The sequence below is a fragment of the Callorhinus ursinus genome, unplaced genomic scaffold, assembly GCF_003265705.2.
Source record: "Callorhinus ursinus isolate GAN/ISIS: 27379988/994484 unplaced genomic scaffold, GSC_fseal_2.0 scaffold18, whole genome shotgun sequence".
Lineage (NCBI taxonomy): Eukaryota > Metazoa > Chordata > Mammalia > Carnivora > Otariidae > Callorhinus > Callorhinus ursinus.
In genome coordinates, this window is record NW_027397080.1 from 360,631 (window position 1) to 388,465 (window position 27,835).

The 27,835-nt window shown below is 45.7% G+C and overlaps 3 protein-coding genes across 7 annotated transcripts in view; 1 reads left to right on the forward strand and 2 right to left on the reverse strand.

The window, feature by feature from the left end:
• Window positions 1-1,765: 1,765 nt before the first annotated feature.
• Window positions 1,766-10,065, reverse strand: UQCRH (ubiquinol-cytochrome c reductase hinge protein). Of its 2 annotated transcripts, XM_025855938.2 has the most exons (5): window positions 9,915-10,043; window positions 6,455-6,481; window positions 5,813-5,960; window positions 5,541-5,702; window positions 1,766-1,980 (listed from the first exon to the last, which is right to left on the reverse strand). In XM_025855938.2, exons 3-5 carry the CDS (start codon window positions 5,873-5,875, stop codon window positions 1,948-1,950), a joined length of 258 nt encoding a protein of 85 aa, XP_025711723.1. In that variant the 5' UTR covers window positions 5,876-5,960; window positions 6,455-6,481; window positions 9,915-10,043; the 3' UTR covers window positions 1,766-1,947. The 2 variants fall into 2 exon arrangements, with proteins under 2 accessions (XP_025711723.1, XP_025711721.1); XM_025855936.2 differs by lacking the exon at window positions 5,813-5,960 and having other exon boundaries at window positions 9,915-10,065.
• A 91-nt stretch (window positions 10,066-10,156) lies between these two features.
• LRRC41 (leucine rich repeat containing 41) lies at window positions 10,157-27,418 on the forward strand. 2 transcript variants are annotated; one of them, XM_025855932.2, is made up of 10 exons: window positions 10,157-10,616; window positions 14,210-14,296; window positions 14,946-15,016; window positions 20,682-21,819; window positions 24,503-24,763; window positions 25,284-25,448; window positions 25,537-25,635; window positions 26,196-26,318; window positions 26,541-26,616; window positions 26,711-27,418. In XM_025855932.2, the coding sequence occupies exons 1-10, from the start codon at window positions 10,418-10,420 to the stop codon at window positions 26,928-26,930; spliced, it is 2,439 nt and encodes an 812-aa protein (XP_025711717.1). In that variant the 5' UTR covers window positions 10,157-10,417; the 3' UTR covers window positions 26,931-27,418. The 2 variants fall into 2 exon arrangements, with proteins under 2 accessions (XP_025711717.1, XP_073758768.1); XM_073902667.1 differs by lacking the exon at window positions 10,157-10,616 and adding an exon at window positions 10,719-11,787.
• The window catches only part of RAD54L (RAD54 like), a 28,562-nt gene continuing 26,886 nt past the window's right edge, over window positions 26,160-27,835 (reverse strand). For all 3 annotated transcript variants that reach the window (XM_025855933.2, XM_025855934.2, XM_073902668.1), the window contains one exon: window positions 26,160-27,748. In XM_025855933.2, coding sequence (XP_025711718.1) covers window positions 27,538-27,748 — 211 coding nt within the window. In that variant the 3' untranslated portion in view covers window positions 26,160-27,537. The remainder of the gene's footprint in view (window positions 27,749-27,835) is intronic.

The following is a 27,835-nucleotide window of genomic DNA, read 5'->3' on the forward strand; positions in this document are numbered from 1 at the left end:
ACTTAACTGACTGAGCCACCCAGGCGCCCCCAGATATTGTACTTTTAAGCTCCAAAAATTCTATTTGATTCATATTTTCCACTTCTCATTATTTTCATTTCCATTATTTTCCACTTCTCTCATTATGTTCATTTCCATTAAATCTTTGGGTATATTTGTAACAGTGCTTTCAAAGTCCTTGTCTACTATTTTATCATCTTATCATCATGTGTGTTTTTATTGACTATTTTTCTCCTGGTCACATTTGCCTGCTTTTTTTGCATGTCTAGCGATTTTTTATTGAATGTTTGGTATTATAAAATTTACATTGTTGAATGCTGGATTTTGTTGACGTTTTTTAAAACGTCTTGGATTTTGTTCTGGCAGGCAGTCAGGTATTTTTGTGAATCAGCTTGATCCTTTCAAGACTCCTTTTTAAGATGGGGTATAGCCTATCTTGAGAGGCCTCTTTCTAGGGCTAATTTTAGCCCTACTGCTGAAACGCCCTCTTCTGGAGTTCAAGTTCAATGCTTGTTCATTGAACAACAGGTGTTCAACAAGTTCAATAGAATTCCCCACATTAGCTGGTCAACACTCAAATATCTCCCAGCGTTCTGTTAATTTTGGAAATTATTCAGTTTATAGGTACTCAGTAGTTCATTGCCTGGCTACATGGAGCTTTGCCCTATTCATTTGCAGCTTAATATTTAGCCAACCGACTCAAGCATCCTCTAGGTAGAATTCTGGAGCTATTTCTCTGGGTAATTCCTCCTTTCTGTGATAACACTAACACTAGAATACCATTCATTAAAATCTGAGTAATGAGTTTAGGGATGTTCACTGTAAATTTTCAGCTTTGCTGTATGTTTGAAATTTTAATGAGATGTTTGGCAATAATCGGATTACATACAACAAATACAATGCCACCATTTATAAAGTTATTTGTGAGATTATACATCACCATGAAATGGGTTCTAAATCAGAAATGGCTGTGAAATGCTGGCTATCCCTGTAGCTAGAACAATAGATTGAGACTGCTTCTCCCTCTGCCCCTCCCCCTACTCATGCTCTCTCTCAAATAAAATCTTACTTTTTTTCTTTTAAGATTTTATTTATTTATTTGACAGAGACACCGCAAGAGAGGGAACACAAGCAGGGGGAGTGGGAGAAGGAGAAGGAGTCTTCCCCCTGAGCTGGGAGCCCGAAGCAGGACTCGATCCCAGGACCCCGGGATCATGACTTGAGCCGAAGGCAGACACTTAACAAATGAGCCACCCAGGTGCCCCATCAAATAAAATCTTTTTTAAAGAAAAAAGCAACCTTGTTGGACACTGAGACCAAAACTGTCAAAAGACACTTCTGTGGTAGGAGACTTTCATATCGACTGGGTAGCCAATAAAATTAAGTCATCCATCACTGTTCATTTTAACTGTGATAATGGCATGAAGGTAAACTTGGTTAGTCCTTATCATTAAGAGATACATACTTGCGGATGCCTGGGTGGCTCAATAGGTTAGGCGTCTGCCTTTCGCTCAGGTCATGATCTCGGGGTCCTGGGATCGAGTCCCGCATTGGGCTCCCCTGCTCAGTGGGGAGTCTGCCTGTCCCTCTGCCCCTACCCCAGCATGTACTGAATCTCAAATAAATAAATCTTAAAAAATAAAAATAAAAGAGATACATACTTGCTGGGTGATGGGTACATGGGTGTTGATTATTGTTCTACCTAGTCTTAAGTCTGAGATTTTCAAATTAAAAAAAAAAAAAAGAGGAAAGGAGGTAGCAGGTCTGCAGATCACTGGACTTTATTAAGAGGAAGCACTGCTAATTACATAGAAGCTACTTGCCTAAGCCAAGATCCATGAGGTTCACACGAACGTACAGTTACACAGATAAGAAACAAATGGCATGGTCGAAACCATGAAACATCCTGATGCCCGGATGATGAAGGCTGGGGTGAAGCATGCACATTTATTTCAAGCTGTTAAAGAGTTTGTGGGCCACCTAGATGGGGGAAAGAAAAGGATGTCATCAACTGGCAGCTTTAACGTCATAGCTTACAAGGTCCTTCATGACCTGGAGCACTACTGCCTCTTCTCTCTCCACAGCCTTCCCACACACCCATACCCCTCTTGAGCCCTAGTGAACTACCTTCAGTTACCTGAATACTACCTCCCTGCTACCCAAAACTCTCTTTTCTACTTTTTAAAAACTCTTTTATCTTTCCTTTAGAACTTAAGTTTGCATGTCATTTCTTGTAAGCTTTCTCTAAATAAACTCCTATCCCCACACAAATCTGTCCCTCCTCATTCTTCCCCAAAGAAACTTATACCTCCCATATCACAGGGTTTATTAACGTAAAAATATTTATATAACATCTACTATACACCAGCTACTGTTCTAGGTGCTGAGTGAGCTATCATGGTAAACCAGGCAGTATCTCTGTCTCTTAAGAAACCTAGAGACTAATAAGAGAAATATATACATAAAGTAAACTTCTGACGGTGATGAACGCTCTGAGGAAAATAAAAGGCGGGGGGGAGCATTGCAGCTTTAAATAGAGGATTAGTGAAGGCCATCCTGAGAAGGTTATACCCAAAAGAGTTAAGTATTCTACTTGTCTTCTATGCTGGTTCAACTAAGTGAAGGAAGAGACCATGCCTATCTCATTCCTACATCTCAACCCAGTGCTTGGCTCATAAAAGTATTTAAATAACATACAATTTACCATTTTAACTATATTTTTTTTAAGTAAAGTCTGTGACAAACATGGGGCTCAAAATCACAACCCCGAGGGGCACCTGGCTGGCTCAGTCGTTAAGTGTCTGCCTTCGGCTCAGGTCATGATCCCAGGGTCCTGGGATTTAGCCCTGCATCGGGTTCCCTGCTTCACGGGAAGCCTGCTTCTCCCTCTCCCACTCCCCCTGCTTATGGTCCCTCTCTCGCTGTGTCTCTCTGTCAAAGAAATAAATAAAATCTAAAAAAAAAACAAAACAAAAAAAACACAACCCTAAGATCAAGAGTCACATGCTCCAGTGAACAAGCCTGCCAGGTACCCTCATTTTAACGATTTTTAACTCTACATTTCTGTGGCATTAACTCATTGTCCAGCAATTATCAATTTCCAGAATTTTTTCATCTTCCCAAACTGAAATTAAATAATTCCCCACTTCCCCCTCCCTGAAGACCCTGGTAACTACCATTCCACTTTCTATGAATTTGATTATTCTAGGCACCTCATAAGTGGAATGACATATTTGTCTTTTTGTGATTGGTTTATTTTACTTAGCGTGTCTTCAAGGTTCATACAGGTTGTAACACGTCAGAGTTTCTTCCCTTTTTGAGGCTAAATATTTCATTATAGGTATATACCACAATGGACATTTGGATTGCATCCACCTTTTAGCTATTATGAATGCTACTATGAACATGCATGTACAAATATCTGTTCAACTGAACAGAGTCTCAATTCTTTTGGGTATACAACCACAAGTGGAATTGCTGGATCATATATAGCAGAGTTTAACTTTTTGAATAAAGTGCTTCATTTCTTTTTATTGCCAAATAATGTTCCATTATATGGATATATTACATTTTATCTATTTATCAATTGATGAACATTTATGTTGTTTCCACTTTCTGGCTATTATGAATAATGCTTCAGTGATTATGTGTGTACAAGCTTTTGTACAGACATATGTCTTCATTTCTCTTGAGTATATACCTACTAGGAGAATTACTGGATCATATGTTAACTCCATGTTTAACTTTCTGAAGAACTGCCAGACTTGTCTTCTATAGGGCTACACCAATCTACATCCCCAACAGCAGTGTATGAGGTTTCCAATTTCTCCAAATCACCAATACTGATCAATTTTTTTTAATGATATGGAGAATTATAGATGGATATTCTGTATATAAATTTTCCTTCTTTCCACTAAAATTATGTTGAAAAAGGAATATAATGCCTCTATTCATATAATTAAATGTATCTGGATTCCATTTTTGTTTAAAAATCTGATAGTACAGGGGCGCCTGGGTGGCTTTGTAGTTAAGCGTCTGCCTTTGGCTCAGGTCACAATCCCAGGATCCTGGGATCAAGCCCCGCATCGGGCTCCCTGCTCAGCAGGAGGCCTGCTTCTCCCTCTCCCACTCCCCCTGTTTGTGTTCCCTCTCTCGCTGTGTCTCTGTCAAATAAATAAATAAAATCTTTAAAAAAATAAATAAATACCTGATAGTATATACAAGAAAACATGGCTATCTCTAGGCAGTATGATTTCAGTCAGAGTTTTCTATCTTTATAAATTATCTTCCTTAATTGTCACAATGTGTTTAATGGGGGCCAGGAGTGCGTGTGCATTTGTGTATTTCCACTGTATATCATAGAATTAAAATACCTATATTGGGATTTTTTTTAAGTAAGCTCTACGCCCAACATGGGGCTTGAACTTAAGACCCTGAGATCAAGAGATGCGTGCTCTACCAACTGAGCCAGCCAGCGCCCCTGGGATTGTTGAAGCATATATAAAGTTGGCTGAGTGGAGATCATTAACTTTTTTCAGGGGGGAAAAGACATTTATTTTTTCCTTTTTACCTTTTGACCCCCTTCACCCATTTCTCCCTATGTTTTTGATTATACCCATCCTAGTAGGTATGAACTGGCATCTCGTTGTGGTTTTGATCTGTATTTCCCTGAGAGCTAATGGTGTTAAGTACCTTTTCATATGTTTATTAACCACCCAATTGGTTTTAATATAAGCAGTCATATTAAACTTTTGCCTACTCTGTAATTTATTTAAAATACTTGTCATACTAAGAGAGTCAAATACAAATTTACTTAAAAAAGAGAGGGGCGCTGGCTGGCTCAGTCCATGATCCTGGGGGGTTGAGCCCTGTGTTGGGTTGGGCTCTCTGCTCAGTGGGGAGTTGGCTTCTCCCTCTCCTTCTGTTCTGTCTCTCAAATAAATAAATAAAATCTATTTTTTTTAAAGATTTTTTTTTATTTGACAGAGTGAGAGAGGGAACACAAGCAGGGGGAGTGGGAGAGGGAGAAGCAGGCTCTCCGCCGAGCACGGAGCCCGATGTGGGGCTCGATCCCAGAACACTGGGATCATGACCTGAGCCGAAGGCAGACGCTTAACAACTAAGCCACCCAGGCACCCCAAATAAATAAAATCTTAAAAAAAAAAAAAAGAAAAACTTTTTGGACCAACTACCATGTACACGACATAGTGGAGGATATAAATGCTTTTAAAGAATAGCCTGTTACTTAAAGGTACAAAATCCAGCTTCTCCAATGTTTAGTGGTCCAAGTTGGGACATCATTTCTCTTCTTTAAGCCTCAGTTTCTTACCGGTAAAATGGGACTAATGAGACCTATCTCCAGTGTAAGTAGTAGAATTAGGTAAGATGATTTATGTAAAGTGCTCACCACTGTACCTGATATAGATGGGCCAGTAAGTAAATGCTTATTGCTGGATCTGCCCCTAGTATGGAAAAGTTGTCAGCACCAAGTCTGCCTGGCCACTGTAAGCTTCCCCGTTCCTGACTTTAGGATGACTTACGCAGTGGTCCCTTGCATGCAGGAAGTCAAAGAGCTCCTCGGTGCAATCCTCCTCTGTCTGTGACCTGGAGGATACACGCTGGTCACAGAGCTCTAGCCGCTCCCGAGCCTTTACACATTTCTCCAGCTGTTCGCATTGCTCTCTCACTGTTGTTAGGGGATCCTGAAGGAGAAACACAGAAAAGAAGCGAAATGGGGGTTTTAGGAGGAGACCCACAAACCATCTGCTTTGATTAATACAACCACCAAACCAAGGTGCTGCCTCGGAATTACCGTGCAGAAGGCCAGCTGGCAGAGCCACACTGCCGCCAGAAATGGCAGAATGGGGTCTCCCATTCAATTCTGATGCTAAGTAGTAGGGGAAAGTTTCACATTCCTGCCTTCCAAGGTTGCCAGTATGCACTGAAAGCCTCAGTCCTATCTGAAAAACAAGGTGGTAAAGGAAACCTAGCCAAACTTGAAGTAGATCTATAGGAGGCCTTACTTGTTAACACAGCATTTGGGATATGTAATGTCTGTGAATTTGAATTCCCCTCATCTGACAGCCAGGCCTATATACCCCTGCTGCCCAGCTAGAAAGGCAATATTAACATGGAGAAGGACTATGTAAGAAAAGTTCCTTCCAGAGTCCTTTATTAAACCGCAAACAGCAGACAGATAACTGAATACCAGGCCCTCAAGATGCTACTCTGCTCCCTGACACCATGACTGCAGAAGCTCCAAACCCAGAAAAGACTCAGCTTCCCAGGCCCGCACCCCCCAAACACTGCACAGCACAGGAAGGAAGTATTAAAGGTTTTTTCCATTTCCATTCTCTCCCAGGTGTCAAATAAAGACTCCTTAAAATGGCCTTAGAGTTCATGAAGCTCAAACTTCCTTTTACTGAGATGGTTCCAAACCTGAGACGGCTCTTACCACTAATTCCTCCTCCTCCTCTTCCTCCTACAAAAGGAAAACAAAATTAATGTCAGCAGCAACTTAGGACATATATTCCTAACCATACTGATGTTGTAATTACTGAGGATAAACACTGTATTAATTGTGTTTTTAAAATTTTCTGTATTTTATGACGCTTTGACATTTTAGGGGCTTTGCTAATCCTGGAGAGAAAGCCCCTCCCAGGGGACACACCTTTCATATGTAAACCAACCAATCCAAAACCCTTATCACCAATCACTTCCTTTATCTCCTAGACTAAACCAATTATTGCTCCTGCCCTAATCATCCTGAAGGCCAAGTACCAAACAGCTAGAGACCACCCCTATAGCCCAGAACCCACAGAAATTACTCAAATAATCCAATCCTAGATTTGCCAGAGCTTGCTATCCTGCCTCACCCATTTTTTCCCTCAGAAATCAAGAGTCTGGTTTCCCTTGCTCTCTCCGATGGTCCAGACCCTTCTCCAGGTGGCCCTGAGTGGTGTGGTCTTCCCCCCCTTCTCTTGGGCCCCCAAATAAACTCTTCTTTCAAAAACAGTTGTCTCCATGCCTGTACTCTTACCATACCTAATTAAAACAAACATTTCAACAAGGACACACTATTTCACTTTCATTAGCAACAACCTAGTGTGTAGGACACTCTAAAGTTTATAAAGTGGGGCGCCTGGGTGGCTCAGTCGGTTAAACTCTGCCTTCGGCTCAGGTCATGATCTCAGGGTCCTGAGATCGAGCCCCACATCGGGCTCCCTGCTCAGGGGGAGTCTGCTTCTCCCTCTCTCTCTGCCCCTCTCCCTTGCTTGTGCTCTCTCGATTTCTCTCTCAAGTAAATAAATAAAATCTTTAAAATAAATAAGGTTTATAAAGTGCTTTCATATCTGTAATTTGATTAATCACAACAGCCCCTTAAGAGCTCCCGGTTTAGAGATAACACTAATTAGGTATTTTCTTTCTTTTTTTCTTTTTTTAAACTCTATGCCCAACGTGGAGCTTGAACTCACCACCCTGAGATCAAGATTCACATGCTCTATCGACTGAGCCAGCTCGTGCCCCAATTAGACATTTTTTGATACAGATTCAAGCTGATGGTCACATGGAACCTATATAACTTAAAGTATTTTGTTTGAAATTCTGGTAGGCCCTAGTATTACCAGAAATAGCTCAATTTAGTCCTTATATCCCAAAGTTAGGAGGAAAACTAACATTTTTTCTAGACTCTGAACTTGAACTGGGAATATGAAAATGGCCAAACCTAACCTGTTCTTTAGCCAGAGCTTAACTAAAAACAGTCACTGCTTTTTGACTTACTGAACTCCCAGGACTCTAAGTAGACTATCAGCGTAAGTGCATCAAAGGTCTAGAGTAATCACAAGCTTGGAAACACCAACTCCTGCCTATTTACTTCTGATTCAGGTACACAACCTCAAACTTAAGTTTCCTTTCTTCCAAGGAGAGCAGTATAAAAAATTCCCTGTGGGAGCATCATTATAGGCCAAAATCTGGGGCACAGCAGAGTCTGATCAATATTTCAACCTGTCAAAAGCAAGCTGTTTGCCTGCCTGCACATACACGAATCCACATTTGGAGGAAGGGAAAGAAAAGGTATATAGGAAAATAAGAACTAGCTCAGCAATCCCTCATTATGTTTTCAAAATTCCAACACAATCTGCTTTATTCTCTACCATGCCCTTTGGGGAAGAGACCAAAGCTCATGAAAGCTGGGAGGACTAAGGCAGGTTTAAATATAACCCATGCTATTTATTCTCACAATTAGCAAAGATCTCTTCTAAACATGAAGATGATTTTTGAGATGTCAAATTCTAGTTTTTCATTAAGCCTTCTTAACCTTGCTCTTTAAAAAAATTCATACTGAAATGTTTTTCCAAAAAATTGAAATCATATTCTGCCTCAGTTAGAAACCTGAAATTAGTATCCTAGAAGCAAGACCTTTGTATCATTTCCCTATTGGCAATGCTACTACACCGATCATTTTGATAATTTTGTGTCAAAAGTATCAGGGCATGTTTTGGAAAAACAAATCCAAATACTAAGTCTGAATATGGACTACTTCATGTAAAATTTCCAGTCAATGACAAAAACCAAGGTCACACTAAATAAAAAGATTTAATGTCCAAAAAGTATAGGTTCTTCATAAAAGACCTCAGTTTTCTTTCTTTTTTTTAAAAGATTTTATTTATTTGATAGGGGACAAGCAGGGCGGGGAGGGGGAGCAGCAAAGGGAGAGGGAGAAGAAGGCTCCCCGCTGAGCAGGGAGCCCAATGCAGTCTCGATCCCAGCACTCTGGGATCATGACCTGAGCCAAAGGCAGATGCTTAACTGACTGAGCCACCCAGGTGCCCCAAAGTTTTCTTAATTTAAAAAATTGACTACCTTCTTTTCATCTACTGCTATGGAGAGCCCTACTGAACTTCCTGGTATACTTCCTGCTGAACTTCCTGAGGCTGGCTCCATTTCGTTCTGTTCCCCTTTCTGAAAATAAGAAGACTAGGAAAAATCAAGGGATAAACTAGTTTCCAACTATTCAGAACCCATAAATCTGGAACAGCTGCTGCGAAGTGACTAGAGAACAAATGATAGGAAATGGGACTGAAAACCAAAAGCTAGCTGGCTTCTGTAAAGCTGTGTAGCACTGTGGCTAAGTCTTGGCTCTGAAACCATGCTGCTTGGGTTCAGGTCCCCACTCCATGATTAAAGCTGTGGTCCTTAGAAAAGATATTTAACCTTTCTATGCTAGTTTTTCATCTGTAAAATAACCATAATAATAGTACCCAATACTTACCCCATAGGACTATTGTGTGGCTTAAATGAATTAGTCATATTAAGAAAACTTGGAATGGTAAGCAGTCAATAAATTACATTGGCAGTCTTACTCTGGGAAAGAGCTCCCTCCTCCATCATCGCAAAATTATACTGCACATTCCTACACTGTCCCCAAATATATCTCCCACCCCCACCCCTACCAAAGAAAAAGAAACCACTTCTTCACAGAAACCAGTGTAAGGCCAGATCTCCGGAACCTCCATAGAAGATGTGGCAGGATTCCTGACCTGAGCGGAGAGAAGCACTAAAAGCCGGTCGGCTTGCTCCCTAAACCTGTCAAACCAGGGTCTCAGATCACCTGGCTGACTAAAAATAAAGACACTATTTTTACAGAAGTTTAGGCGACAGCATTTTCGCTGTCGTTACACCTTCACCGCATTCACAGAACGGAGAAACTAAGCCCAGACAAGGGCTAGTCATCTACCTGTCCAAGATGAATAGACAAATTCTGGGGAAGGGTCGAGGGAACCAGCAACCCCGACTGTGCAAAGTCTAGGGGCGAATCCAGGGCCAACAGGGCCCCGGGTGTGTTTTGGCGGGGTAGGTCTTCAGCCTCTGGGCAGTGAAGAGGGTCTGTCTAGTCGGTCGCCTTCCCTTACCTCCTTGGGATCTCCGGACCCGGTCAGCATCTTTCGCTCGTCCTCCAGCCCCATGTGCCGCTACAGTTCTGAATTCAACACCAACAGCAACAGCAACAGCGGCACCTATTCCACTTCAGGATCAAGAAGGACTTGTAAGGGTCACTCAGCGGATATCCGGCGATCTGGCCGGAAGTGCGGCAGACTCGTCGTAGTCGTGAACACACGCTCGGATTGGCATATACTACCGTCCAAAGGCAGGGGATAGGGGGAACTGGTATTTGCGCCTCAGGAGGATTTGCTAAGTAATGTCCCCTTAATCGTGCCAGGGCCAACTACATCGATCTAAGGATTTATTTAAAGTATTGGCTTCTAAGAGACTTGGAAAGAATGCGGATCCATCCGATGTTCCTTTAGCGCAGTTCCCAGTCTTACCTACATCGCTGATGAAACCGTCCTAACTGCTGACCTTTTCAAGATGGCGGTCCGCGGGTGCCACTCTCGGGCTCGCGCACCTCCCCAAGATGGCGGCGCCCGAGGCCTGGCGCGCCCGGAGTTGCTGGTTCTGTGAGGTAGCGGCGGCAACGACCATGGAGGCCACGTCCCGGGAGGCGGCGCCAGCGAAGAGCTCGGCCTCGGGCCCCAGCGCTCCCCCCGCCCTGTTCGAGCTGTGCGGGCGGGCGGTGAGCGCCCATATGGGGGTTCTGGAGAGCGGGGTGTGGGGTAAGTCGCGGGGTGAGGGGCTACCTCTGGCAACGAGCGGAGGCGGCCCAGCGGCCGGGGGGCGCGGGGGGCGAGGCCGGGAGGCCTGGGGCAAGGCCCAGCCCGGGGCACTGGAAGCCACACCGTCGGGTCGGAACATGAATTCCGTGCCTGACCGGGCTGGACAGAGTAAAGGCGGGGACCAAATCGGCAGGTGGATGCGCACCGCGGCCTGGCTGGGGGGCGCGGGGGGCGAGGCCAGGAGGCCCGGTCTGGGGCCAAACAGGCAGGGCCCGGGAGACAGAGGCTGGAATGACGGGCCGGCCGTGAGCACCGAACTGACGCTCGGGTCGGGCCGGGCTGGGGAGTCTCGGATGTCGAACCGACGGGCAGGGATGGCCCGGCTGCTTGGGGGCGGGGGCCGAGGTTGGGAGGCCCGGCCTAAGGCAAGGAGGCCAGGCCCGGGGCCACCTAACCTGACTGACGCGCGGGGCCTCCTGTGTCTGCTTGACAGACCGCGGGTGCCGGGACTCCGGAGGCCAGGCTGATGGGCAAAGGCAGCCCAGCGGATTGGAGAGCGAGGGGCTGGGGGGAGAGGCCGAAGGGCCGGGGGCGCCGAGGCCTGTCCGACGACCCAGGGTTGAAGGGAGCGCACTGACGACCGGGGCCTCGGGTGCCAAATCGCTTGAGCGCTGGACTGACGGGCAGGGCAGGGAGCGCCGGAGGCCCCTCGGATTGGCCTGAGCGGAGGAAGGGCCCGGAGCGGGTGAAGGGAGGCCGGAGCGGGTCAGCAATCGAGGGAGGCCCGAATGACGGGACAGGCGGGAAGGGCCAGCGAGGCCCCAGGCGGGGCGACGGCCCCGGGATCCCGGCTGGGAGGGGGCGCGTCGCCGCTGGGAGGCCCTGGGCTGAGTGCGAGCGAAAAGAGGCCCCGGGCCTGAAAGCTGCCGCGCGGCCCGACGGCCCGGCCTGGGCTGAGGGCGCCCCAGGCTGAGCGGCAAAGGCGGGCCCGCGGCGCTGGGCCGAGGGGCCGGTGGGCCTGGGATTCGGGCGGGCCGGCGCGGGCCGGGTAGTGCCGGGGAGGAGGCCCGCAGCCGATGGGCACGGGGAGGCCGGGCTGTGGAGTGGGCGCCGCTGGACCCAGACCGGCAGCTGATGAGAACAACTCGGGTCGGCCTTGCGAACACCGATGGTGAGAGTGAGAGAGAGGAGCGTGAAAGCTCTGGGGGGTAGGCCTGCCCGCACAGGGGCTGAGGGAGGCCTTGGGCCTGACAGACTGGTGGTGTGAGGGGGTGGCGTCCAGAGGCCAGGGCTGAAGTTGGGTGAGGAGATCCAGGCCAGGCCTAGGGCCCAGGGAAGGGGGAGGGAGTGGCAGGAGAGAAGGCCTCGGGCCTTGAGGGGGTGAGGGGGTGGGGTTCTGGAGAAGGCCTCGGAAGTGGTGGTAGTGTCTTTGCCAGGAGGAAGGCCCTGGTAAGGTCAGGAGTGAGGGCTTGAGGTCCTGGGATTGGGGGTTGGGGGGTTGCACACTGAGGAGGTGGCTGTGAAGAAAAGGCCCTAGAGTTTGGGGGGTTGGGCCTCCAGGAATAAGCCCCAGAGCTGTGGGGACTGGTTAAAGAAGGCCCAGGGATGGGAGCAGGCCCTTGGTGAGGTGGGGGTGGGGCACTGATCCTGAAGAGGCCCAAGTGTCTTCCTGCAGTGGGGAAGACTGTTAGAAGTCCTCAAGCTGGTGGGGGGGGGGGAGGGGATTGTGGAGGCCCTGTGCCAACAGCTGAAAGAAGGGTCAGGCTGACCCATGGGAAACAGGAGAAGTCTCAGTGGAACTGGGCAGGGTGCTCAGAAAAGTCCTCAGAAAAATGTGGAAGAAGGCAGAGAAGATTGGCTGTATTAGCCTGGAGCTTCTAGGATGCTAAACTTGGCTAGGAGGGAAGAGGACCGGGTGTGGAGGCCTGGAGTTGGGAAGAGGAAGCATTAAAGGTGTAGGCTGGAAAGAAGCAAGGAAGAGCCTGGCTTAAGAGGAATGTAGAAAGGAAGAGGGGGTTTGTGGATAATAGAGGATGAGAATCCCCAGGGGCTGTGAGAGGGGATGGCTAAACAGAGCAGATTGGAGGAACAGAGGAGAAAGAGCTCCTATGGGCCTAGACCAGGTAAACAGTCACAGAAAAAGCTGAATCAAGTTAGGCCTCTTAGGAGAGCCAAGTAAAAGGCCTGCTAAGAAGTGCTGTTTTGGAGGAAGGTCTCAATGTGGGCTAACAGCCAAGAAAGGCTTCCTGGAGGCAGTGGACTAGGGTTGCTTTGTGTAGGGAGAGAGAAGGGTAAAGTGAGTAGAGGCAGCAGGAAAGGATACAGTGAGGAAACAAGTAGAATAGGTATGTTATACCTTGAATGCCGGGATATAGAGCTTGGACTTTATCTTGAATGCAGTAGGGGCCTACATTAATGTAATAGCTTAGGGAATTAATACTTTCATTCAGCAGGTACACTGAGTACTATGTACAAAGAATTATACTAGACTCTTGGACATCAAGATTCAATTATTCTACAAGTAAAGATAAAGGGAGATCCTAGAATAGAAGTTTTGAAAGATTTTCCTTAGATATGGTATACTGTAAGATCTAAGACTTGTTCTTGGCAGGACAGAGAGGCTGTTGACAGATAAGAATAATAATAAACAACATTTAGTGAGCTTATTATGGCCAGACATGGTCTTAAAAAGATTACCAGCATGATTTTTTTAAATTTTTCTAACAATATTATGAGGGAGTTACTACTACCTCCATTTTAAAATTGAGGAAACCGAGTCTTAAAGTTGTTAATTTGCCCAAGGATTCATAATTAAGTAATAGAATCAGAATTTCACCCAGGTTTGTCCAACTCTAGAGACTAAACCATTTAGTCAATACTATAAAGCCTCTCAAATCTAGACATCAGCAAGAACAAGTTTTGTTTTTATGATATGTTGAATTTAGAGTTAGGGCCTAATTATTTCTATTATTCATAGGAAAGTACTAGTTCAGGATACAGTAGGGGCCCAAAGAATGGGAGTCACCAGCCTGGAAGAGTGGGAAGGGAATTCAGAAAAGGCTTAATAAAGGGCATATGATACTTGAAAGATGAGTAGTTGATATGTTGAAAATGGCAAGGACATTCCTGGTAGAGAGCAGCATGACAAAGGCACAGAGGCCAAAAGCAGTGTAACATGTTAGGTAAATGAAAAAAGTAGTTTAGTGTGGCTGAAATAGAGGAGGCAAAGCAGGGAGCTGGAGAAGTTGGTAGGGCCCAGATTATGATGGATGTTTTTATCACACTATCCAATGGGACCTTTTAAATGCAGAATAGTTCATTATGCTAGGCAGAAGTGAACTGAGGAGCTCCTAAATGAGCATATCCGCTTGCTTTATTATCTCATCCTTGAAGATGTGCATGCCCCTGGAATTCCAGCTGCCAACTAAGTGGCTGAAGATAAGTAGGCTAGAGTTTGAATTAGACTTAGGTTAGTTTCTGCAGGTTCCATTTGCCAAATGAGAAGCCTGCTCTTCTGTTTTCCTTTCCAGTAGGATAAGTAATGCTTGGAACCCTGGGAGAAAAAAGTAAATTTTGTGTTTTGGTTTTTGTAGCCCTCCCAGGCCCAATACTTCAAAGCATCTTACCTCTGCTCAATATATATTACTTGGAGAGGATTGAGGAAACTGCCCTCAAGAAAGGTAAGTGTCTTTCTCTCTTGTTCTCAGTGATTGTAAGCAAGGCACCATGATGTTCTTCAGGTAAATATTACACCTGATACCTGCATAGAACTTCATGCTTTTCAAAAAGTACCCTCACACCTACTTTCTTATGTGATTCCTCAGAGTGTCCAGTGAAACACAAAGCAAGTAAATGATCCCAGTTATACTAATACAAGTGAGACCACAGGCACACAATTCATAGCTAAGCCATACTGAAACCCAGACCTTCTGACTCATTTTTCTATTTTACCGTGCTGTCTTCCAAACCCCTCATTGGACAGATCTGTTAACAGCTAACATTCATCTAACTAATCCAGATACGCCAAGCACTGTTGTAGGTACTTTACCTGGAGAAATTCATTTAACCTTTTCAACAACTCTATGAAATAGCTATTATTAACTACGTTTTACAGATAAGGAAACTGAGGTACAAAAAAATTAGGTAAACTTGCCCAAGGTCACACAGCTAGAGTGTGGTTTGCTGATATTAAACCCAGGCAGTCTGTCTTTAGAGCCAGTGCTCTTTACTAGCTCCTGTGAACCCAGAGAAGGACAACATTAAAAGCTGATGTACCTCACCCATGGTGGCCAAAGAGCAGCCAAGTAAATGTGATATTTCTCCCCACAGGCCTCTCCACTCAGGCCATCTGGCGCCGACTATGGGATGAGCTGATGAAGACAAGGCCTTCCAGTTTGGAAGTAAGTTAAGGCACCAGGTAGAACTCTGGCCTGACTTTGCACAGTGAAAGCAGGAATAGCTTATAAACACAAGCTGGGTACTGGTAAAGTGCAGGGACAGTGATGGAGTGAATTTGGGAGGAAAGGCTTGTCACAGGGTTCTTGGCTCTGATGGCTTGTCACAAGCATTTGGCATTTGTCACTGACTTGATTCCTCACCGTGTTTGCACATAACACAAAACAGGGAAAGGTAGTGATCACAATGGATGGCAGAACCCAGATTCATAGAGGTCTTGACAGGGCTGGAGCAGTGGTCAAACTTGACAAGATGAAATTTAACAGAATAAACCAATGTTTTACTTAAGTCTAAAAAATTCCAATTGTATGACCTCAGGGTAGGAGGTGGAGGGGTCTGGCTTAGCAGCAACTTGTATGAAAAAGATTAAGGGGGTTTTAGTCAACAGTGTGCTAAAGCTACTCATATAATGACTTTCCTCTGAGCTATGTGAATCAATGTAACTATAATATAAGCTGAAGGACAAGGGGGATGATAAGCCTGCCTGGCTCTGGAGTATGGAGAAAGAAGTCAAGGCCATCACGTGAGTCACATTTGGAAGACTGGAGATGTTTTTCCTGAAAAAGAGAAGATCTGGGGAACATGAACTATCTCGAAATATTTGAATGACTCTCACGTAAAAGAGGGATAATAGACTTGTTCTAGTGGAAGCTAAAGGAGAATAAATTTCTGCTAAACTGAATGTAGAATTTTTAAACTCTGAGCTTATGATGAAACAAGCTAATGCCAGAGCTAAGAAGCTTCCCATCTCTAAGTGTTCAGATAGAGTTTAGATAACTACCTGACACAAGGGTATTGTAGAAGAAATTCAGCATTTTAAGAGAGGTTAGAAGATGACTCTAGGGCTCCTTTTAGCCCTGAGATTCTGTTATTCATTGGTTCAGGTATAACTTGCTCTTATTTAAGCAGAATTTCTTCTGCTGCTCCATAACTAGGGGACAGAACAGATTGAGTTCAATAAACATTTACTAAACTTACCACACACCAGGTCTTATGTTAGCTATTGGAAGCACAGACACTAATCTCTCACATTTAGCAGGGAAACCTGCAAACAAATACATCGTGCATGGTGGGATAAGTGGTATGACAATAGCAAAGAGGTTGAGGGAGAAGGGAGCATGAGTCTTTCGTGGGAAGTAGTATTTGAACTGAGCTTTAAATGGTGGATGAGGCCAAATGATAAGAAAACAAGTTCTTATCATTGATTTAATTTCTGGGGATGCGCTGGGTTCAGCAACATTCAGCTCCATATCCTTCAGCTTTCCTACTTCTAGATCTGGACACAACTCCTGAAGTTCAGTGCAATAATGCTAAGGCCCAAGAAAGTCCTCAGGCTGTACAGGAATTAGGCCTTATGAGGAAGAAAAGTGGATGCAAGATTAGAAAATACTAAGTTTCCTGAAACTTAAAGATGCATGAGATTCACTTTGTCCCACGGTTACCCACGCAGTATGGTTGACTAGCAGATGATGGAGATTGTAACATCTTTCGTTTAGAGTAAGCTTTTTTTCTCCAATATTATCTCAGGCTTCCTGGTAGTTTGTTATCTTTTCTTGTCTCAGAGCATTTCAGAACATTAAGAAAGCCCCAGGCTTGGTAGCCTAACAGTCCCCTAGACAGAGGTCATTCCAAAGGGTACATTCTTCTGCTTCCCAGTTTTACATGACAATAACCTTAACTTCCTAATTCAGAAACACTTATCGAGTGCCTGCTCAATTCCAGGCACTGTACTAGGTTCTAGGGATACAGTAGTGAACGAGATAGAGATAGCCCCTGATTGCTTATAAAGAAACAGAATTTCAAACTGTGTAGTACTAGTGTATGTGTATTAAGAGATCTGTAGAATAAAATAGATATTCTGGAGACAAAGCAATGGGGACATGAAGGATTATTCAATAAATGAATCTCTGGTTATTGGTTAACTATTTGGAAAAAATAAATTTAGAGCCTCAGTTTACAATATACTCAGTTTCTATATGGATTAAAGATTAAATTGTAAAAAGTACAAGCACAGAACTAAAAAAAGAATAAAGGTGACTGGTTATCTAATCTCAAGATGGAGAGTGTTAATTATTATATGGGCAGAATCAAAAAAGCATGGACATATTTGGCGATATAAAATGCCAACACTATTTAAAAGGTACATAAACTAAGAATGTTTGCAACAATATTTGTAAAACAAGAGGATAGCGGGAATAAGACAAACTATCCCAGTAGAATAAGTAAAGATTGGGACAAGTCACAAAATATATAAAAATCTCCAATAAAATATATTGAATCTCGAAAATAAAAAAGAGAAAGTATGTAACTCTTAAATAAGCATATATATACATTTATTATATAAAAATAAGTACATGTAATATAGTATAAAAATATATACTTATTTATGTATATAAAATATATAGTATTTGGCTAGAAATTCTATTTCTTAGAATTTATAGTATATAAAAACAAATACTCATGAAGATTTATTTCAAGATGTTCATTACAGCAACTTAATATAAAAAAGGTAGAAACAATTTATTCAATATGCAGGAATTGCTGATTATTCATATTTTCAAAATATTAATAAAGTCATATTCTGAAAACATTTAGATACATGGTGGTAAAAAGGTAATGACACGGTGGCATAATGTTTTAAAAGCCCAGCATTTGAAACTATTCAGAATTGTCTCAATGTTATAAAAACAATTGTCTATAGCTATTCACATTTACATATACACTCGAAAGAATGGGTTTACAGATTTTCCACAAACAATATTTCTGTTATCAGAAAAATAGTGGACAATAGTTTATGAACATTTGCTGGCTCTGTGTAGTACAAGAAAATATTTAGCCTTCCCTAGTTTGTATACCCACTTCCTCCCCAACTAGTGCCTGAGCCACCAGGCTGTGGATGGGCCAAGGACTGTGTTGGTAGGCAAGTGTCATTTCACCTCTTTGGTGGTGCCTCATTTCCCCTACTCTTGCCCAAAAGAATGTGTTTAAATCACTTTGCATTCCCTGAGCGATAGTGTACAAGTACACAAAATGAGTGGCTTGAGCTAGATCTCTTAGCTATTTCTCAGCTTTGAAGTTTTAGCAGAGATTCTTCTAAAAGGTGGTGATGGAATAAAATGCAGTGAACTACTGTCTGCTCATAATTGAGATAGTTGTTGTAATTAACTTCAGATACTCATTTAATCCTTAACAACTGTCTGATGTAGATAGGTTATTTTCTCACTTTACAGATGACGAAACTGAGGCAGAAAGAGGTGAAGCAGCTTGTCTGAGGTTATAGTTACAGAATGGCAGACTCAGGATTCAAGTTGAGGCAGTGTGGCTCTGGAGCTCATGCTCTTAATCACTATGTCATGCTGTTCTCACTGCAGTTATCACATGTCTGGGGTGTTCCAGTTTCAAATATTCTCTCCCACTGTCTTCATCAACCAATAAAATGTGTGAAAAACAACACTAATAGTTATCTAAACTACATATTCCACATGCCTTATGGTCAGAAGTAGCCATAACATCTTAGTTCACATCTTTGTCCATATTTTAGGCCTAGAATGTCTCATTTGTGAAGTTAAAGCCTTGCTAGGTTACCTGCAAGTGTTTTCCAAGGCTGTGAGCATGGGCCAGCAAATGTGTAGAAAAAGTGTTAGAGTGAGGTAGGATTCAGGAATACCCTCTCTGCTTCTACTCGAGGCTGAGTGGAGATTTGGTTGCCAGGTATTTTTTCCTGGTCCCCCAACGCCCCCACTGTTGCTGGTGAGAGAGGTCCTTCCTTCTTGTTGCTACCATGCAGTTGGCTCAAACATGAAGTCATTCCTGATTATTACCACAGCGGGCAATGTCATGGGGAATAGCCAGGGCAAAGCGAATGACACTTTTGCTGAGAACCATAGGGGCCCAACTCCTGCCAAGAACCTCAGATAGAAATTGAGGGTCACTCTGGTATGAGGGAATGCATAGAGGTAGGGTAAGTACCAAAGAGAAGTGTCCCTTAGTCTTGAGGAACCTCAGGCCCCCAGTATCTCTTGCTTCAGGCTGAATAAGCACCCTGCTTAACAGGCTCTGCCTCCATCAAGTCCATTTCACATTGCCCATCCAGACCAATTATTACCATTAGCAGTAACAGAAATAACATTTTGTATTTTACAGTTTATGAAGTGCTTTCACTTGCATGGTCTCGTTTGATCTTCACAACAAACTTGTGAAGCGAGTGATATTATCCACATTTTACAGAAGAAAGAGGTTCAAGAGGTTGAGTATAGTGGCAGAGATGACACCTGTATCAAAGTCAGCAGACTTTTTTCTGTACCTTAGGAGAGAATGGGGACTTAAGGAAGTCTGTGTGCCCTCTTGTGGTGAGGGTGGGGCAGTAATTGCAAACCTGTATACATCAGAATCATCTGGGGGAGGTTTAAAAAACAAAAATGCATGGGCCTTACTGCAGATGTAACATAAGAGAATTCCCAAGTCTGGATACCTGGCATATAAATTTTCAAAAAAGAAAAGCTCCACAGTCAATTCTGATATGCACCAAAGGCTGAGAATTACTTGCATTCAGAGTTCTTCTAAATGTACCAGAATAGTCTGATGAAGTCTCATATGCATCAAAGCCAATAACTACTGACTTGGAGAAAACCAATCTAAGATTTGGACCCTGATCTCCAGGAATTTCTAATCTGGTTGGGATAAAACATGTACACAAGCGAAGAGACTCAACACCGTGAGACAGGTCTACCAGTGTTTAAGACCTGAATAATCAGAGTAGCAGAGGCAGGGACAGGAGTAGAAGGGGGCATACAAAGAGACACAGACGAACAGCCTCAACAAGAGTAAAATGTTTGTAGGTCCTCTCAGGAAGCCAGCAATGAAGAGCATTTCTGGCAGATGTAGGAAAGGGCATAAGAAGGCAGGTTTGGGTCAGTAAGGTGATCAATTTGGCCAGAGCAAAGCATTCATGTGAGCAAGATGTGAGAGAGAAAGCTTCTCAGATAGACAGAGGCCATATTGTGCAGGGCTTTCCCTGCCAGGCTGAGGAACTTCAGATTAGCCCTCAGCAGTGGACTTGGGCGGGCGGCAGTGGGGCGGCGGGGGTTAAAGCAGAATGTAATCAGACATGTTCTACAAAGATGAATCCAGTGGACTTGCACAAAAGTTTGGGAAGGGGAAAAGGAGATGGGGGAGCATTCAGGAAGCAAATGAAGTGGTCAGGTGTGAGGTGATAAGGGTCTGAACAAAGATGGTAATGATAAGAATGGGAAGTTAGGATCAGGTTCTAGAAACAGACATGGAAGAAGTTACAGGATTGTTTCACTTGAACGGCAGGCACTATAGCAAAATATTCTCTGGAACCAAATTTCCTGGGTTCAATCTTGATTCTACCACTTACCTGTGTAACCACAGGCAGTAACAACCTTTGTGCCTTGTTTTTTCCTAACTGTAAAATGGGACTAGTAGTAATACATACCTCAAAGATGTGAAGATTAAATGAATTTGTGTAAATTATTTAGAATGTTGCCTTGCTCAGCAAATAGCTATTGGAAGGGAAGAACCCGGGATGATGGTTCAGCAGGGTACCCTCTTAGTATCACAGCCGTCTGGCATGTTCTCTGCTTTCAGAGTGTGACCTGTTGGCGAGCCAAGTTTATGGAGGCCTTTTTTTCCCATGTTCTACGTGGGACCATTGATGTATCTTCTGACAGGCGTCTCTGTGACCAGCGCTTCTCACCACTTCTGCATAGCTCCCGCCATGTCCGGCAGCTCACCATCTGCAATATGCTGCAGGGTGCAACTGAGCTGGTGGCTGAGCCCAACCGCAGGGTTCTGGAGACCCTGGCCAGTTCCTTGCACACCCTCAAGTTCCGCCACCTGCTGTTCTCTGATGTGGCTGCTCAGCAGTCACTTCGGCAGCTGCTGCATCAGCTTATTCACCATGGGGCTGTCAGCCAGGTGTCGCTGTACTCCTGGCCTGTGCCTGAGTCAGCCCTTTTCATCCTTATCCTCACCATGAGTGCTGGCTTCTGGCAGCCAGGCCCTGGTGGCCCACCTTGCCGCCTCTGTGGAGAGGCCTCCCGAGGCCGGGCCCCATCCCGAGATGAAGGGTCCCTCCTGCTGGGCTCACGCCGGCCTCGCAGGGATGCTGCTGAGCGATGTGCTGCAGCCCTGATGGCCTCTCGGCGGAAGAGCGAAGCCAAGCAGACAGCCAGAGCTGCACCTGCCACCCGAGTAACACGCCGGAGCACACAGGAGAGCCTGACAGCAGGTGGGACAGACCCTAAGAGGGATCTGCACCCTCCAGCAACCTCCCACGAGGCTCCTGGCACCAAGCGGCCACCCTCTGCTCCAGCCACCACCTCCTCTGCCTCCTCTTCCACATCCTCATCCAAACGGGCTCCAGCTAGCTCAGCCCCACAGCCCAAGCCCCTAAAGCGTTTTAAGCGAGCTGCAGGGAAGAAGGGTCCTCGCACCCGTCAGGGGTCTGGTGCAGAGTCTGAAGACCTGTATGACTTTGTTTTCATTGTGGCTGGTGAGAAGGAGGATGGGGAAGAGATGGAGATCGGGGAAGTGGCGTGTGGAGCTTTGGATGGATCAGATCCCAGCTGCCTGGGGCTTCCAGCACTGGAGGCCTCCCAGCGATTCCGCAGCATTTCCACCTTGGAGCTATTCACAGTTCCGCTCTCCACGGAGGCGGCTCTGACACTGTGCCACCTGCTGAGCTCCTGGGTGTCTCTGGAGAGCCTCACACTCTCCTATAATGGTGAGTGCTCGGCAGGGGCAGGGATGGGTCTCACAGCGGCACCAGCTGTGTGCCCAATCCTGTGGAGGGGAATAGGGAATATGATCAAGAAGCTGCAGATGAGGTCCTGCCTGCTTCACAGTGGGACAGAAAGCACACACATGAAATAGGGGCAGACTTTCACTGTGGGGGAAGAACATGAGGTCTGTAGGCTTGATTTAGAGCTGTAAGCAGGGGTTCCTGAGAGACAGCGAGGACCTGAAGAATGGGTACATTTTAGCTATGGTAGGCAGTCCACAGGCAGGTGGGAGAGGTTTTGTGTATGCAAGGCCCAGCCAGGGCTAAGGTTGGGTTGTCCCCCCAGTCCTGTCAAAGCAGCTGTACAGACAAGAAGGTACAGAACACATCTTTATCAGACGAGCAGCCTGTGAAGCAGTCCTCAGTTCTTACCCACCTGGCTGTGCCCAGCTAGCCACACTTCAACTCTGGGTAAATCCACCAATCTACCTAGCTTGCTGAGCATGGATGGAGAAAAATCACGCAACTGTGCAGATTGGTGCTACTATACATTCAATCATCAATCTTATATGAATCCTATGTTTGCAACATTAGCTCCCATTCCTCTCTACTACTTCTAAATGTTACCCCCTTTTCCTTTCTCAGCAGATGACTTCACCTCCTACTTCAGAGAAAAATAGAAGCCATCACACATAACTTCAGCTTATTGTTAACCAACCTAGAATTCTACATCTACACTCATCCTTTCCTCTTTCACAGTGGGAGTGATGGCCATCCTAACGAAGGCTAACTCTTACCTGTGCTCTGGATCCATACCCTCTTGCCTTCTTAGGAAAGCTTTTTTCTCAAATGCCTTAGTAATAAGAACTAACTTTTATATACTGCTTAGTATGTGTCTGGCACAATTTAAGTATTCTATTAATTGAATCCTTACAACAACCCTATGAGGTCAAGTGGGTTGCCCAGGATAACCTCACTAGTAAATTGTAGAGCCAGGATTCAAACCCAGATTCTGATTCCAGAATCCCAAGGTTTTAAACCACTACTTAATGCTGCCTGCCTTCTCCAAGGTCCTCCTTGTTGCTAAGTCCAATACATACTTTTCAGTCCCCCTCTTACATTAATTCTTGGCGACATTTGCTGCTATGAAACAGCCTTCATCAAATACTCTCATTTCCACTACCTCAATTTTTTTTTCTTTACCCTTTCTGGACATTATTTGTTATTAATGTTCAGAGTTCCTCAGAGCTCTGCCATTTTACACATGCTTCCTGGATGACTTTGTCCATTCCCTTGGTTTCAAAAGCCAGCTATGCTGAAGACTCCCCAGTCTATGACACTGGTCCAGTCCAGATCTTTCACCCCAACTCCAGAACCATTTTAGCCAGGTGACAACTAGAGATCATTTCATAAACCACAGATTCCCCAACCTGAATGCATCGTCTCCCCTCCATGCCGATCCTCCTCCTGTTCTGTCAGTGACCTCACAGCTCTCAGCTACCCAGAAGCCAGCCAGGTTCTTTTGCACCACATCTGTCTTTAAGAACTCTCAAACCCACTTATTTATCTCTACATCTTAATTCAAGCTACCATTACTTCTCACCTGGATTCAACAGTTCCTCCTGACTCCATAGTCACCATACAAATTCACTGTCTACTCTGTAGCCCAAGCATTTTTTTTTTTTAAATGCAAAGGCCATTCATTCATTTAAAAACCCTTCAATGGTTTCCTGTCACCATACTTTACTACAGGTCATTCGTGTTCTCACCCCTGCTTACCTTTGTAGTGGCATCTTGAACACCCCCCCCCCATACTTAACACACCAGTCACATTGAGTATTTTTCAGTTCTTGGAACCTGCCACTCTTCTTCCTTCAGGCCTTTATATATGCTGAGTTCTCCCTGCTGGTCACTCCTCTCCCTCCATTTAGCCTGGTTCCTTCGTGTTCTTTAGGACTCAACTGCAAAGTTTTTAGATAGAAGCTGGTGTGGGTACCAAATACCCATCCTTTGTGCTTCCATAATACACTTCCCCAGCTCCCCTCACACACTTTTGCTGTTCATCAGGCTACACAGGCAGGAATAAGATCTGCTCATCACTGTCTAGCAAAAACTGTATTTACTAGGTGCTGGGTGAGGTATAACAGGAGGAATGAATCCACAGGAACCTGCTCAGTCCAGGGGGGGAGATAATATTGGCTTTGAGGCATTAAGCCTCTGCTCTAACCCTTCTGGATCCTGCTCTTTTTTGTAGGATGTGGTTATCGTTTTTTGCTCTACTCCCACCCCTTTAAAGTTTTCCCTACTGGGTCATTGTCACTCCCCTGCTTAGATTTCAGATGTTCCATGTGACCTATAAGAAAAGTCCAGAGTCTGCTGTGGCCCTCTGGGCCTGGCCCTATCATTCAGCTGGCAGCACAAGATTCCCTGCCCCACCCTCCATGTCCTATCTTGTTTTGTGACTGCCCTCACTGATGCTTGAGGGCATGGCCCAGTACAGTAGACATCAGTTTGCTGGTTACCTGAGGAAAAAGCAAGACAATGAATGGTTGAGACAAATGATTTTAAATAACCTGATCCAAAGCTCGAGTTAGGGTAGTTATCAACAGAAGTATCTGGAGTTGTCTCTGAATGTTACTCCTGCTGACACTCCCACATGACTGACCTAACTTCTTTCCTGCCATAGGCCTGGGCTCTAACATCTTCCGTCTGCTGGACAGTCTGCGGGCCCTGTCAGGCCAGGCTGGATGCCGCCTCCGTGCCCTGCATCTCAGTGATCTGTTCTCACCACTGCCCATCCTGGAGCTGACACGTGCCATTGTGCGAGCCCTGCCCCTACTGCGGGTCCTCTCTATCCGTGTTGATCACCCCAGCCAGAGGGACAACCCTGCTGTGCCAGGGAATGCGGGGCCCCCTAGCCACATAATTGGAGATGAGGAGATACCAGGTGAAGCAGTGTGTGTGTATGTGTGTGTCCACACAAATGTGCAAGTGCATTTGTGTGAGGAAGGTGGAAAGACCTCTAATCCAGGCGTGGCACCACTCATTCCTTGAATTCATTCCTTTAGAGCCTGTTGTTCAAAGATAACCATGGCCTGGAGAGTCCAGACCACTATAAGCCCAGTAGGAAGTGACCATGGCAGATTAGTCTCTAGAAAGGCAGTCTAGGTCCCTCTTCTTTATATTCCCTTAGATCCTGTGTTTCCTATGTCACCGCCCTGCACACTAATATTTGCTTGCCTGAGTAGTCTAGTCTTCCTGGACTAAAAGCTCCAGAAGGGCAAGGACTAAATCTCATTTAGTGCTCTGTTCCCAGAACCTAGCACAATACCTAATGTGTAGTGCATACTCAATGACAAGTAGATGAATGAAATTTTTTAGTAAATCTCTAAAGGACAGGATTGGGACCTGCTATGGGAGTAGAAGGGAGATGGCCGGCTACAATCTTTTCTCCCTACCATATCCAGAAAACTGCCTGGAACAGCTGGAGATGGGATTTCCACGGGGAGCCCAACCAGCCCCACTGCTCTGCTCTGTGCTGAAGGCCTCAGGTTCTCTGCAGCAGCTGTCTCTGGATAGTGCCACCTTTGCCTCTCCCCAAGATTTTGGGCTTGTGTTACAGACACTTAAAGGTAGGACCCAGCTAGAATGGTAAAGGAAGGGTAGACCTTGTATCATTCTTTGGGAAAGTTAAAGCCCATGGCCTCTACCCCCATGCAGAGTACAACCTAGCCCTGAAGAGGCTGAGCTTCCACGACATGAATCTGGCTGACTGTCAGAGCGAGGTGCTCTTTTTGCTACAGAATCTGACTCTTCAAGGTAAGTTCTTCATCCAGAACCTGGGGCATTCCTGGGTCTTCACTGTGGCTCTGCCACTGTCTCGCTGAAAAGAGGAAGCCACTGTTCTTGGTCTTATATCCTCAACTATAAAATGGCTATAGAACCTGCAATTCCTCCTATACTAAACATGGGAAAATTACTCACTTTTAGAGTAACTCACTCAAGTTTTTCTTACCTTTCAGTGGCTGATAGAAATAATGGTGGTGGGTAAGAATGACTATGCTGGGTCAGGCTCCCCTCATAGACTTGCCCCTAATGCCCACCCCTGCATAGTGGGCAGTCAGTGGATAGAGGGGGAGAAAAATTAAATGGAGAACTGTTCATGTAGAAAACCTCCCAGAAGTGAATATCTGGGCTCAGTCTCTTGTTTGAATCCGATTTAGTTCCAGCCTTGCTTAGGGTCTTGGACAAATTTCCCTTCTCTTTCTGGGCTTCTATAAAAAAACATTCACACCCCTTGCTAGGGCCAATTGGGGCAGGAGGGGCAGCACCAAGTCCTAATGTTAGCCGTCAGAATTTATTCTAATTTCTCTTGACAGAGATTACCTTCTCCTTCTGCCGTCTGTTTGAGAAGCGCCCGGCCCAATTTCTGCCTGAGATGGTTGCTGCTATGAAGGGCAACTCCACACTGAAGGGCCTCCGGCTGCCAGGGAACCGCCTGGGTAGGGGCAGGGCCCTGGGAAGGGGCAGGGGGAAGGAGCCAGTCCTTTGACTTAGAAACTCAGTGGATGAAGGCATAGGCCTCTCCACTGGGAACATGGGGGTTGGAATACAGTTGTATGCTGGAGCTTCAGGAGGCTGGGCTTCTTCCCACCAGAAGTGGGTTGGGATACCCTTGGTCCCCGTTCTTGGGCGGTTATAGACATTTCTCCCCTTCTCCCCAGGGAATGCTGGCCTGCTGGCCCTGGCAGATGTTTTCTCAGAGGATTCATCCTCCTCTCTCTGTCAGCTGGACATCAGGTACATGGGGAAGGGGGAAGGGACAAGGGATGGAGCTGTAGGGATATAGGGATTAGTTGTTTCCTGGGTGTCTAATCCATCTCACCCCTACCAGTTCCAACTGCATCAAGCCAGATGGCCTTCTGGAGTTCGCCAAGCGGCTGGAGCGCTGGGGCCGTGGAGCCTTTGGTCACCTGCGCCTCTTCCAGAACTGGCTGGACCAGGATGCAGTCACAGCCAGGGAAGCCATTCGGCGGCTCCGGGCCACTTGCCACGTGGTTAGCGACTCATGGGACTCATCCCAGGCTTTCGCAGATTATGTCAGCACCATGTGATGGGGCCTATGCTTCACAGGCCCATGCTCAGTACCATCAGCTTGCAGGGGCTGAGACATGGGCTGTGACACGGGCTGCCCAGAACTCCTAAACACCAATACTTTCTCTTTCTGCCACCTTTTTTTCTCTTTTTTCCTTCTTCCCTTGCACTGAGGTCCTGGAGGCCTTGATGGGGCTCAGCAAAGGCATTCCCACAACTGGGTGTAGAGCTTTTGGGCCCCTTGCCCAGTACTCTGGGAACCCTGGGCCAGGTTACAGTGCTCATAAGTCACTGGGGACAGCTACCCTCCCCCTGCCCGAGGTTCCTGCTTTCCCTCCTCAAGCAGGTACCCAGGCTTTAGAGAAGTTTAGGAGTGTCCACTACCAGGCGTCTTCTCCGCTGGGCTTACCATGCTGCTCCCAGGCCTCAGTCCCTTTCATACCTTTATTCCTTTCTTTTTTTTAACCAAAAAAGTTTTTCTTATAAAATAAACTTTGGGCAAACATCACGCAGCCCTCCTTGATGATTTTTGTCCCAGAGAACAAAATTCAGTAGGGTCCTATGGGGCAAGGAGCCCCTTTTCCCTGTCTCCTTCCTCTAACAGCTACACCCAGACCAACTGGTTTATCAGTGGAGGCCCCGCTGCTCCTCATGGGAACGCTGGTGGAAGACGAATGTGATGGCAGTGGAGGCAGCATCCCAGGCAGCCTGGAGTACCTCATCCTTGAGCCCCCGCTTATCAGTGTTATGGTTCCACTGAGCCAGGTCTGAGGTACAGTCAGAACCATCAGGGGGTGGCCGGACCTGGTGGTGGTTGACACAGCGGCGGCAGCGCAACCTGGGGGCAGAGGACAGAGCTGTGGTGACTGCAGTGCCCATCGCCATGTGTGCAGGGGATTCAGAGGTACCAGCCAGTAAGGGCACT

Bases quoted from the DNA above. Each gene is read 5' to 3' on its own strand.
- UQCRH (XM_025855936.2), bottom strand. From the start codon at position 9,968: ATGGGGCTGGAGGACGAGCGAAAGATGCTGACCGGGTCCGGAGATCCC. The intron at 6,482-9,914 runs GTAAGGGAAGGC...TTCCTTTTGTAG, and splicing joins GGTCCGGAGATCCCAAGGAG to GAGGAAGAGGAGGAGGAGGA. The intron at 5,703-6,454 runs GTAAGAGCCGTC...TTTCTCCTTCAG, and splicing joins AGGAGGAGGAGGAATTAGTG to GATCCCCTAACAACAGTGAG.
- LRRC41 (XM_025855932.2), top strand. From the start codon at position 10,418: ATGGCGGCGCCCGAGGCCTGGCGCGCCCGGAGTTGCTGGTTCTGTGAG. The intron at 25,636-26,195 runs GTAAGTTCTTCA...TTCTCTTGACAG, and splicing joins ACAGAATCTGACTCTTCAAG to AGATTACCTTCTCCTTCTGC. The intron at 26,319-26,540 runs GTAGGGGCAGGG...CCTTCTCCCCAG, and splicing joins GCTGCCAGGGAACCGCCTGG to GGAATGCTGGCCTGCTGGCC.